The sequence below is a fragment of the Mus caroli genome, unplaced genomic scaffold, assembly GCF_978045245.1.
Source record: "Mus caroli unplaced genomic scaffold, Mus_caroli_1 scaffold_13, whole genome shotgun sequence".
NCBI lineage: Eukaryota > Metazoa > Chordata > Mammalia > Rodentia > Muridae > Mus > Mus caroli.
This window is the reverse complement of record NW_028227268.1, coordinates 64,637,720-64,650,475: the sequence shown is the minus strand read 5'-3', so window position 1 is coordinate 64,650,475 and position 12,756 is coordinate 64,637,720. Positions and strand designations below refer to the sequence as shown.

The following is a 12,756-nucleotide window of genomic DNA, read 5'->3' as shown; positions in this document are numbered from 1 at the left end:
GTTGTCAGTCTTGGGTGACAGGCACTTTTATCTCATGAATCATCTTTCCAGACCTATTTTTTTTTTAATATAAAAAGAAGCAACTTTATTGTTAGAACCCAGACTCTCCAGCTGCCGCCTCTATTTCTTCTCAGAGGGCCAATATGCTCCCTAGTCCCATTTGCCCTTCCAGATGGCAAAACCTTAAGTGGAGAAATGTTCCAAGAAACACAAGTGACCACTGTCACCTTTCATACTAACTCTACCCTTTATTCTTCGAGATGCCTCTGTCCAGGAATGTCTTTGGGACTTTTTGAACATTGACATTAATCAGAACTACAAGAAAACATAACATCTCCTTATCTAGTGGATGATGTCATCTGACTTTGGACCTATTTCCTTATGACAGACACCATCTTTCTCCTGGCTCTCTTTACACAGTCACGAAGTTCCTTGTGCCTGTTGATTCCAGCAATTTAAACGATGGGACTTTGCCTTTTCTTCACATTCAGAAACTCACTTAAGTCTTTCCATATAGAGACCTGCCAACTCAGTCAGAGGTCTCCACTAGATGTGCATAAAATTGCTTTAGTACATAACAGAAGATGATACTGGTCCCACCAAAGCTAAGTGCCCTCCATAAAACAGGTTCAGTGAGGCAATATGCAAAGAATCTCAAAAGCCTCAAAATTAATCTTCAGTTCCTACAGGGTAATCAAGAACGTGTCCGGAAACCCCTGAGGCTGTTGTAGTCATGTGTTATGTGACAAGTGACAATGTGCTTGCTAACTTTTGGCTCCTCAGGAGAATCAGCTGACTGGAATTTTTTTTGCTCTGCACAATCTTACGAACCCTCTGCAGTTGCATGTGTAATTCCAATGATGTCTATGGTGGACAAAAAAAGAAATAGAGAAATGGAGGCAGGACCCGAATGTGCAAGAGTATTGGTGACAACTTCCAGGTGTTAGCTCCCAGAAAATGACTTCAGGTGGAGCTATAGGTATCAGAAATTCATGTTCTCCAGGCCTTCAGATGTCTTGGGATAAAGGTTCATCTCTCTAATACATGTAGTTCAGAACCAAAGCCCCGAATTCACTTTGACAGTCAAACTCCCAGGCTCAAGGTTACTATCATAGCTTTAGATCTAAATGCTTACTTAGGGTGACCTGCTATGCGTTTATATGAAATGCTCTAGATGTTTTCTCTCTGCCTCTTTAAGGGATTATGGGGAAGCTGGATCTCTATTCTGGACATCTGTAGAGTGACAGGGATAGCTAGCATCTCAGTTTAACTTCATTTATTGCAGTGAGCCTGTCTACCTTCTCAACCTTCTCCACGGTTTCCTTATCCTACATCTAACCTAGCAGTCAGCACCCAACATCTTGCCCACATCCACCTGTCCATCACCTCAAGACCTGGACCAGAGTCACCACTTCATCCATCTGGGAGCTCACAGTCCATTAACCAATGTTCAGTAGCATCAAACCAACCGGCAAACTGACCAATCAGCCCAACTGGTCAAGTTGAAAACAAACGAAGGAGCAATTCTTTCAAATGGCATCTGGATTTAAAATCTCCAGCATTTCCTCTTTAACCAGATTATTATAGAGTGCAGCCTGCTGTGGACACAGCTACTGGTCCTCAAATAGCATTGAGGTGAAGCTCTGTGCTATTGATGCTGCAGAATAAGTCACCACTAGGACTCTAAATCCTAGTTTCCAGCATCATGAGGATGTAAGCTCTGCTCTTCCTGCCCTCCCTCTGCCATGGTGTCCACTTACATGTCACATTTTAATTCTAACAACAGATTTGAATAACTGGATCTCTCTCTCTCTCTCTCTCTCTCTCTCTCTCTCTCTCTCTCTCTTAATGGGTTACATAAGGCCATTTCCATGCAAGGGTATACTGTACTTTCAGCCTGCCCTCCATACCACACTACCCCTTTCTCTCTAGTCCCTTGTTCCCCTACAGACTTCCTCTCCTGCTTTCATGTCAGCTGCAGATATATGTGCACACACACACACACACACACACACACACACACACACACACCCTTATATTTTAATATGCTTTAAACAGCTCAGTGGCTGGGTCACTCCCCGCCGATATTCCTGAGTTATTACTTACTAAAACCTATATTCCATCTTGGCTGCCCTAGACCCAACCTGCAGCCCTCTTGGGCTGAGTTCCTCAGCACCTACATCATGGCTATGTTCTCTGTCTGGCACCTCTCAGGCATGGCCTCTATTCCTTTCCTGTCATGGCAGCTATCTCTCTTCCTGCTCCTTCCTCAGTCCCTTGCCTAGGAATTCTAAAGTCCTGCCTCTGTCTCCTTGCCCCGTCATTGGCCGCTGACACTTTCATTCACCAGTCAAAACCAACTGGGGCCAGGGTCCCTCAGCATCTTATGTGAGGATGTGCAGATTCTTGTGCAATTTTAGGGAACAAAATCAAAGTAATATAAGCAGCATTAGACCAAATCCATGACATATATGGTTTTATGTGTCTATTAAACCTATGACCCACAATGGAAGAAGGCATTTAATACTTGTCTCTATGAAGCTGAAATTTCACAGAGTGATCATCTCCAGTAATATCTACTTTCTTGTTGACGACTTCGCTCTTCTAGAAGGCTGAGAAATCCAACCAAGTTTTCTTTATTTTTTATTTTTTTCTGTTTTGGGAAATCTATGTTGTTTATGTGACTTAGTCATTCGGAGCAGTGCTGCAATGAACACTGATGTGGAGATACCTCTGTGACACCTTAACTCAGAGTCCCAAAGGAGTGCCATAGCCGGGCCATATGATAGGTATATTTTTAGTTTTTTTTTTGATGACTATCTGCATTGATTTCCATAGTAGCTGTGCTAGTTTATAATCCACCCAGGACTCTGGGATTCCTTTTGACCCATATACTAACCGTCATTTGATATTATTTGTTTTCTTGATTCTTTGACTAGGATGTGGTGGCATCAAGTTTCCTTGAAGGATCTGCCAAGTCAGCCATGTTTCTCCTAGGTCCCACTGAAATCACGCTGAAGCAGTGTAGCTCTGAGCGCTGATGCTGCTCCTTGAGAGCCGTTTGTCTTTTCTTTCAGCCAGGCAACCTCACGCTCCTAGCTCACTTTCCTAAACCTTGCAAGTGTTTCTAGAAAACATGTGAAATTTTATGGCTCAAAATGCCCTCACCATTTCCAGAGCTCTCTGTGCTTGCTTATGGGGGGGGGGCAGAGTAGTTTTCAGAGCTACTGGAAGCTCTGAAAGTTGATAAACTTTCAGAATCTGGAAGTTGATAAACTTCCCAGAGTTCTGCTGTTTAGATGGTGAGATCTTGTGACACAGACTTGCAGACTCACACCCACCATTGGGATGAGAATGGGATTCTCAGACCTGAAAGAATCCAGTTTGTCCGAAAAGGCCTTTACTGCCAGCTTCTCTAAGGCTATTATGTTTAAGCATTGCTGTTCGTGACAGAGAATAGTTTATCAGGACCTTGTGGGCTAGCCTGCGGTTCTTGATCCCACATTATAATTTACCCAGAATTCCCTTTAAAGAAGACAATGTTTCTTTAAAGCTCTTCTGTTCATCTCCTAGTCTACCTAAGCATGAGCTTGAAAGCGCTGCCGTGATAGCAAACCACAGTGGGACGACACACACCACACCATCTGTTCCCACGATCCTGGAGGCTGGAAGTGTGACATCCAGGATCAGCAGTTCTGGTTTTTCTGAGGCTCTGTCTTTGGACAGTGGTGAGCATCTTCCCCTGTATCTACATGGCCTGTACTCAGCATATGTTGAATCCTGACCTCTTGTTGGATAAAGAAAGATCCTGCCTTTACCCATGTCTGGGAAGACAGTACTTTTAAATAAAGTTTTATTCTGGGGTGCAGGGATTCTGCCTTCTGTATGTCTTTTAGTGTCTGTCTTCTAATTTTGGAGACTCTTTTGTTGCTAACAACAAGTAGATCTCAGTCTCCCTCTTATATTAGTCCATTCCACATGTTTGAACATTTGGCCCACGGGCTGGTGAACATGCTCTGTCCTCAGATAAGGGAGGGTCAGAAAGGTTGAAAGTTCAAGACTGGGGACACCACCCTTGTGTAATTGAGGAAGGGCTGGAGAGCTCTTGCCTGTTTCTTGACACAAAGGTGATGGCACTAAGTAGAGGAACGCTCATAAAACACTCAGATATTTCTGTTAAAAATGTGCCAGCACTTGTGGAGATGAAGAGCGTGGGCTAATTCTGTACTCTTTGCTCATTTTCTCAGTGGATTTAGCTAAAACCAGAACTTGAATTGGCTGTAGAGCATTTCCTCATTAATGTTTGGGACCTGGTAGCTGTATAGATAGTGGGCTGAATTCTGTGAAGTTCTCGAGGTTGCACAAAGAGTGTGTATGTGTTGAGATAGAAAGCCCAGGGAACACAAGTAGAAATAATTATTCCTTTATGGAAGTTTGCATTCTCTCTCCCTTTCTCTCCCTCTCCCTCTCTTCCTTCTCCTTCTTCAGGCCCTCTTTCTCTCCCCTCCCCCCCTTTATTATGAATCCTTGAATGGCCTAGAAGTCTTTTTGTAAACCAGGCTTGTCTGGAACTCACACGGATCTGCCGATCTCTTCCTTCTGAGTGCTGGGATTAAAGGCATGTGTCATACCATTAAGTCATACTCATTTTTTCCCCATAACGTTCTGCTGAAGAATGTTTTGCTGGCTAATGCTCAGAAAGCCTGAGCTTCCAGATGGGTGACGTGATGCTTATACAACCCAGCCACATGCAGACAAACAGTTTAGATGAGAAAATGCTGGTATTGCTGATGCCTCCTTGATGGTTGAGTTGGATGTAGGAAGAGGAGTCTGTTGACTAGGTTAGGGAGGTAGACAGGCTCCTTGGGGTGGTACCAGTCAACCCAAAGCTGGCTACAGGGAAGTGCATAGACAGGCAGCTTGCCTCTGTGCTTTCTCACAGAAGTTCCCCTCCCCCCTGCTCCATCCCGCAGCAGCAAGCACCAAGCACGAGGCTTCCTCCCCCTCCCTGTCCACTCAGAGAGGACCCTGTCTGGTGCTGAAATATCGCTATCCCCATTTTCATAGAGGCCCCCCCTAACGAGCCCCCCTGCCCTCCGGAGAACAACAGATGATGGTTTGAGAATAGACAATCTCGCTCACCTCCATGTCACTGAGGCTGGCACTCTCACTGATAGAACGGCTAAACACTTCCCAGGCGCAGCTGGCACTTGTCCTTGGGAAGGAAGCAAAGACCAAACATCCTTGGGAGAGATTAGGGCCCTGAGTTTGGATCATGAAAGGAGGATAATCAGGGGTCACGGGCAGCTAAAAACACTCTAGTTCCTGACAGCACCATAAAGCCACTCCGCAGGGCAGAAGAGTCCCTTCCCCCCAGTCGAGTGATTCTGCCTTGTGGCCTGAACAAATAATATTGTGTTTGAAAGATGTTTTTCCTTGTTGCCTCCCCCATCACCCTAAAATCCTAAGAATCCCTGACTATGCTGTATAAAAACGCCAAGACTTCTAGGCGCCTGGTCACACTCCTTTTCTGCATAGTGAGGTTTGCGATCTGAGTTGAGTCTGACTTAATTAATTAATTAATTAATTAATGACTCTTTTGTTTCACTGCATCAGGCCTAGCGGTTCTTAGAACTCTCCTGGGGTGTCCTGTGGAATCCTAGACACAACAGTTGTGTGCAACAGAGGTCAAATCTCCCCACAGCTGGAGGGAGAGTATCTATGTGTGATCATGTAAGATCATGCCAGCCAGCCAGCCAGGGCTTTTAGAGTTCAGGTTATTTGGGTAATTTTAATCTGGGAAGGGTAAGGATTGCGAGACTGCCTGAGCAAATGCCTAGTTGTAGTGCTTAAGGATATTTTGGATAGTGTTTTAGTCAGGGTTTCTATTCCTGGACAAAACATTATGACCAAGAACCAAGTTGGGGAGGAAAGGGTTTATTCAGCTTACACTTTCACATTGTTGTTTATCACTAAAGGAAGTCGGGACAGGAACTAAAGCAGGTCAGGAAGCAGGAGCTGATGCAGAGGCCGTGAAGGGATGTTCTTTACTGGCCTGCTTCCCCTGGCTTGCTCAGCTCGCTTTCTTATAGAACCCAAGACTATCAGCCCAGGGATGGCACCACCCACAATGGGCCCTACCCTCTTGATCACTAATTGAGAAAATGCCCCACAGCTGGATCTCCTGGAGGCATTTCCTCAACTGAAGCTCCTTTCTCTGTGATAACTCCAGCCTGTGTCAAGTTGACACACAAAACCAGCCAGTACAGACAGGTAGGTTGTCATCCCAGGCATCTGAAAGCCTGGAGAACCTCTGTTCACCCTGGTGCTTGGTGGAGACACTTGTTAGGTCTGGGTACTGACGGACGCTTTGCCAGTGTCCCCATTGCTCTAGCAGACTTGTGTTATGCCTCCATCTCTGTTTATTTCTTGGACATGGTGGACAACCATCTTGACCATCAAGGACGAAACTCAACTTTCTTCTTCCCTGGGGTTCCATGTCAAGGCTTGGTTGATCTTTGTATCTGTCAAAATGTCCCCTTTCATATTTCCACACTCCAGCCTCCCCTGTCAAAATATCTCCTGTCATACCTCCACACTCCAGCCTCAGGGATCTGGGTAGTTGTTCTGTCCCTCTCCTGCAGCCCCAGCATTCATCAACGTGGGTTCCTAGGTGGATTCTCTTTCATCTCCATGCCTGCCGCACAGTCCTAGATTTTGAGGAAAGGTAATTAAGATCTGGACAACTGCAGAAGGGCAGAGGAATTGTGACTCTCTCTTGTTTATCTCTTCATTATAGACATAGGCTGGTATAGAGTTAGCAGGAGTTTTGGCATAAAAGCAGGAAGAATGACAAAGAATATATTGTAGGGACACATACCAAGTTCCTTCCCAGCCGGGAGTCACGTGGGTCCTGGGGTCTGGTTCTGGGTGGGAAGAATGGAGTCCATGAGAGGAAATGCTGGGAATTTACACAGAGGAAACGTGTGTTGGGGGGGTGGTGGTAGCCACATGCCACAGGTCATGATTCTATACTCTGCAACTTGTGATTGCCTAAAGTATCTCCTATAGCTCAATGGAGGTCCTGGACCATCCTAACCTCTTCCCCATCCTCAGCAGCCAGAGGTCATGAAGCACTGTTCTGATAGTATCAATCTCTCTCTAGAAGACCAGGAAGTGTAGGACACTTTTGGCTTTATGCCAAGATACTCCTTACAGTGCTTTAATTGCCAGGCAATGGTCCTCTGGGCTATAAAAGTAACAGCAAGGCAGAGAAAGTCTTCCTTTCGCCTTTTCTCTAGGTGAGACTGCTTCCTCTCCAGCTCAAGGCAGTCCTTTCAGAAGAGCAGGAATCCTTTTTGGTGAGAATTTCCTGTGTGTGCCATGACACCTGGAGATGAAGGCCAGCTATTGATTGTGGGGGGGGCGGGGGGCGGGGGGAGTGACTTAGGAAGTAAGTGGTGAACTCATGTCCCTAGCTAAGGGTCTGATTGTTCTTCAACATAATTGCCTAGAATTTTCTAGTTCATAGAGAGTCTCTCTACCTGCCTCCCCTGCCTCCAGAGGAGTAATTTCTTGGCTGATTCAGCCAGTTCATTTGTGGAAGGAGCTCTACCATCTTTCAGACCCACCCAAGTGAGGAAGACGTTTCCTTTGATGCTTCTATAACTGATGTGGCAACTTTTATTGTGGTTTCTTTTTTGCCCCCTCAAAGAGCCATATGTAGCATAAAGCAAGGGATTTAAAATTCTGGTTTACAGGATAATTAATTAAATGAGCCACTGAATGAATGAACTAATGGACCACACAGCCCAGTGTGTGGGTCACTGAGTTCCATGGCTGAGCCCTGCAGCTCTTACCCTTTCATCTTCTTCTGGGCCTCCTGCAGTGTTCTTGGGAGTCGTCATGTTCTGGTCCTCAGTCTCGAAGAGCCTCCTTGCTGTCTGTGTTGTCACGGAGTTTGCTGTGATCTTTGTGGGTAAGAGTCAAAAAGAGGGGCCGGAGAGATGGCTCATAGCTTAGGAGCACTTGCTGACGTTGCAGAGGACCTGGGTTTAGTTCCCAGCATCCATAGGACTCACAACTATTTATAACTCTAGTTCTGGTAGATCCAATACACTCTCCTGGTCTTACGCATATGTGATGCGCTTAAACGCATGCATGCAAACTACTAATACACATACAGTGAAAACAGATAAGTCAAATCTTAAGAAAAGAGAAAGAAAGCAAGAGATCTCTTTCTCCCAAAGATGGGAAGAGGAGGTGGGTAGATCGTGGGCTGCATGGGCTGCTTGAGTGGAGAGCTTCATGGCTCCTCCATTCCCAGGACTCTTGGCATGTTGGAACCAGCGGCTGCAGTGCCCTTTGACGGTGTTTTGCTCATGTTTATTTCTTCCTTCAGAGAGTTTCTCGTGTGAAAACTCTATGTGCACAAAGGGACTCTGTCAGCCCACGGGTACATGCAATACCTCTAAAAGCTGCTTCAGCCAAACACAGGAATTTAAAATGCCAGGTGAGTCGCCCCTCATTCCATTATGCCTCTTTCAACTTATTCTCCCTTGCTCTCAGGTTGGGGTTAGGAGTGTAGCTTCCTCAGGGTGGTGGGAATGAAGCACAGGGGTCAAAGTGAAGGTGTCAGAGACACTGGTTCCTGCACCACTCTCATTCACCCAGTTTGGAGTGGTCACTCCCACCCTCCCCTACTTTTCCTTGCAGTGCTGTGGATCAAACTCACAGTATCTTGCATACTAAGCTCTACCTCAGAACACCCCGTTTGTAACAAATCACCCCCCTGTAGCTTTGTTCTCTGAAACAGAGGGTCCCTTCGGAGAGGTAAGAGTATCAAGTGATGGAACAGAATTTATTCCCACACTGGAGGCTTCATTCTCTCTGGGGCTCAGAAGGAACATTTTTATGAGGGATTTTGGTTGTCTACAGAGCTGCCCACAAGCCTAAGTGTCCAGCAGAAAGGCTGTTCTCTAGATGAATGTACTGGACTGGCATTCTCGGCGACACTGGGGGACCAACGGACATTTAGATATGACCAGCGATGCTGTACTACTGATAAGTGCAACCAACTGGACACGAAACGTGAGTGAAGTTCATCTCTGCCCCCTTGATATCTGCTCATGCCCCCTCGGTACCTGTGCCATGGCTCCTCTGGCTTCCTCCCTGCACTGGGATGCGGAAATGCTGCTTGCTTGTCTTTCTTTTGTCCAAGGCCACTGTCCTTTGGAAATGCAAGGGTAGACACAAGCCTTGTGCCTGGGTGGGAAAATGAATGACCGTTAAAAGCCATGGATTGGAACTCATTCTTTTGAGTCTATTGATTTAAATGTGCTTTCCCCCTCCCTCCAGCTGAGAGATTTTTTCACCTATTTAATTCCTCATTTTTGTTTTTGTTGTGGACATGGAATCTTGCTGTGTTTCCCAGGCTTGTCTTGAATTCCTAAATTTAAGTAATCCTCCTGCCTCAGCCTCCTAAGTAGGAGTGTGTGTGTGCATGCACATGCCTGTATGTGTCTGTCTCTCTGTCTGTCTGTCTGTCTCTGTGTTTGTCTCTCTGTGTGTCTCTGTCTGTCTTTCTCTCTGTGTGTGTTTCTCTCTCTCTCTCTCTCTCTCTCTCTCTGTTTCTCTCTCTCTGTGTTTCTCTCTCTGTGTGTGTTTCTCTCTCTCTGTGTTTCTCTCTCTCTCTCTGTTTCTCTCTCTCTCTCTCTGTGTTTCTCTCTCTCTCTCTCTCTGTTTCTCTCTCTCTGTGTTTCTCTCTCTCTCTGTGTTTCTCTCTCTGTGTTTCTCTCTCTGTGTTTCTCTCTCTCTCTCTCTCTCTCTCTCTCTCTCTCTCTCTCTCTCTCTCTTTGTTGTACCTGGCTAATTACTCACCCTTTGATCAGCATTTTTTTATATTGAAGATTATCTTCTTTTCTGATATCTAGGAATTTTTCTCCTGCCACAGTAGAGAGGCAAGTGACTGAAGAAATGTGAAGATATTTGGGTGTGCATCCATAACCAAAGGATCTTGGGAACTTGCCTCTACCTGCTCTTCTTATGTCGTATTAGTTGTATGTTTGTTTTGTTTGGAACAATTATGAAAGAACAATGATATTGGATCTGGTGAGGGAGTGGTGCTCTCAGCTATTGTTTCCTGCCTATTCCTCAAGATTAATACTTTTTTTTTAATCTCCCCACTCAGCATCTCAGGTGCCTGCAAAAGCCAATGGTGTTCAGTGTCTTGCCTGCTATATGGAGGCAGGCAGGGTGTGTATTCCAACTCCCCTGAAGTGCACGGGGAGCGAGACAAAGTGTGTTGCAGTTATAGGCACAGGTATGATTATCTCTTCAAGCATCATGCTGTTCACACTGTTAAGGGTTCAGTGTTTCAGCCATTTATCACCATACAGCCAATTATGCTACAATCTAACGGGAGAAATGGAAAATATTTATCACCACTCGGCATCCGCAAGTCTATAGGCAGGAAACAGCATTGCCGTGTGGCTGTCTCATCAAGCTGAGTTCTGTTGTCAGTGTAAGCTGTGGTCTGTCAGATGCCCACAGAGTGTCTCACAGTCAGGTGGAGGATCTGTTGCCCAGCTCCTTCTGGGCTTTGGAGGTTCTCTCTTTCTCTTCCTGTGGCCTCTCCACAGGCTGCAGCTGTTCTCCTAGCCTATCCTCTTGCTTCCCTCTCAGAGCAACCTGCAAGAAACCAGAAGTAGGACCCAGCAGTGGAGCTGAGATTTTTTTAAGTCCTCTTCTCAGAAGTGACTTATCATTTCAGCTTCTGCCCTGTTGGGCACATAGATTGACCTTGATGTGACATACATGGATTTGACAGATTCAACACTTGAGCACCTCTGTCAGGAGAGAGGCCAGTTGTGGGCAGGGTACCCTAGAGGCTGTTTTCCCCACAGAGTGAGGGCAACAAGGGGTTAAGTGTTTGGTTGTCTCTCTAAACCTCAGGAGGAGACATTTGTCCCAAGAAAAGTGTTGACAGAAAAAGAGTTGAGGTAGGAGCTGGGGATTGAGAGGAGCAGAGAAAAATTAAGTTCTTGCTATAAAGAAGTCAGGTTTGGGCACGTGTGTTGCTGGGGTATTCTGGAACGGAACCTTGATCAGAAGTGCACAGTGACAACACTTGAGTTCCAGGCGCCATCTTCACTGATGTGATGGCTCAAGACCCCATCCATAAGAGCTCAAGTTTTGCTTAAAGCCACTGGTTTTAAAATACTTACAGTTTCCTATGTAGGAGACATGTATGTATTCGTTGTGAGAGACTCAGACATGTTTCAGGGATTAACCGCAACAATAACCATAGAGTTTTTCTTCTGGATATGTTGTTGGGATGAGCTAGCAACTCCTGATGAAAACATGTGAGGTTGTGTTGAATGGTGGTGTTTTAGGAGCTGACTGAGCAGCCGACTGAGAGCTTCCTGTGACTGGAGGCAAGCTACGCTTTTATTTGGAACACATTTTGACAGAGGTTATGGGATGTGCAAGGGAAAGGCTCTTTGTCCAGATGAGTTGAATGAATGACAGAAATAGGGTGTCACAGAATGCAGAGGAGGGTTGAAGCCATCCTCAGTTTACCTTGGGAAACAGAGACGTCCAGTGGGTCCCATATTCTCATAGGGAACTCAAAGCCCTCAGAAGAAAGGATGTCAGTTTGTGGGGAATCCACAATATTTTCCTTAGTGGAGCCTGGGTAGACAGGTACCTTAGAAGGGTTTTAGCCAACATCGAAGTCCTACATCTAGCCTTCTTCCCCGTGTGCCTCAAGATCATCTTTCCTAGTGAGTGGGCATCCAGAGGACCCAGTGTTAAGATTGTGTCCGAGATTCGAGAAAGGTGAGTTTCTTCTAAACTGGGGGAAACAATAGGATCAGAGGATACCAAAGCTGAGTCTCTGCATGCGTGGGATGGTGCTGGACACACACATCTCAGGCAAGAGGCAGAAGTTGTGGATTCTGGACCATCCTAAAAGCAGGTTCCTTTCCTAATGGATGTGGGTGAGAAGGGCAGAAGAAAGGGAAAACTAACTCCTGGGTCTTTTTCTCAGCTGCTGGAAGCAGTAGTCCCCTTTCGGTAGTGATGGTTGGATCCGGCTGTGCGACAGAAAGCGCCTGCAACCTGAATATGACCGTTTTGGACTTTGTAAATATCCGCACCTTCTGCTCCAGTGGGTTCCCTGTACTTCCAACCCCGTCAGTTCCGGACAGCATGGGCCTTCGACCTGCACCCATCTCAACAGTGCCAGTTCTGATTAGTCTCCTCTTGCTGAAAGTCTTGGTTTGATCTTCCAGGCTCAGGCCATCCCACAGTCCTACACACACACTTGGAGGGCTCCCTTCAGTGAGAATCAAAAGTCAGTGTGACTTCTTGATGGTTTTGTATTTCAGCATTAAAAACTCCAATCCATTTTCAGTTTTACTTAATTTTAAAAATTGTGTGCGCACGTGTTCGTGTGTGTGCGTGTGTGTGTGTTCGTGTGTGTATGTGTGTGCGTGTGCTGCTGGTGGAATCCAGGTGAGTTCAGAAGGGAGTATCAGATCTCTTTTGGCTGGAGTTACAGGTTATGTGAAATGCTTGATGTGCGTGTAAGAACATGATTTTAATTGCTGAGCCATCCCTGCAGGTCCCTATGAACCATTCTGTAACAACCTCTTCTTCTTTATTTGTAGCATGTCCAAGACATCTGAGACGATCTTCATGAGATTCCTTTTACCCTTATTGTTTCCACCTATCCCTTGAACCATATATCCTGGA

At 45.8% G+C, this 12,756-nt stretch overlaps 1 protein-coding gene across 1 annotated transcript; it reads left to right on the top strand.

Moving 5' to 3' along the window:
- Window positions 1–7,905: 7,905 nt before the first annotated feature.
- LOC110305453 (protein RoBo-1-like) lies at window positions 7,906–12,402 on the top strand. The gene is made up of 5 exons (XM_021177443.2): window positions 7,906–7,978; window positions 8,402–8,512; window positions 8,938–9,090; window positions 10,190–10,321; window positions 12,050–12,402. The coding sequence occupies exons 1-5, from the start codon at window positions 7,906–7,908 to the stop codon at window positions 12,283–12,285; spliced, it is 705 nt and encodes a 234-aa protein (XP_021033102.1). The 3' UTR covers window positions 12,286–12,402.
- The last annotated feature ends 354 nt before the right edge of the window (window positions 12,403–12,756 follow it).

Excerpts from the sequence above, each read along its gene's own strand:
- LOC110305453 (XM_021177443.2), top strand. The coding sequence starts at position 7,906 with ATGTTCTGGTCCTCAGTCTCGAAGAGCCTCCTTGCTGTCTGTGTTGTC. Across the intron at positions 8,513-8,937 it reads ACAGGAATTTAAAATGCCAG|AGCTGCCCACAAGCCTAAGT; the intron begins GTGAGTCGCCCC and ends GGTTGTCTACAG. Across the intron at positions 9,091-10,189 it reads CAACCAACTGGACACGAAAC|CATCTCAGGTGCCTGCAAAA; the intron begins GTGAGTGAAGTT and ends CTCCCCACTCAG.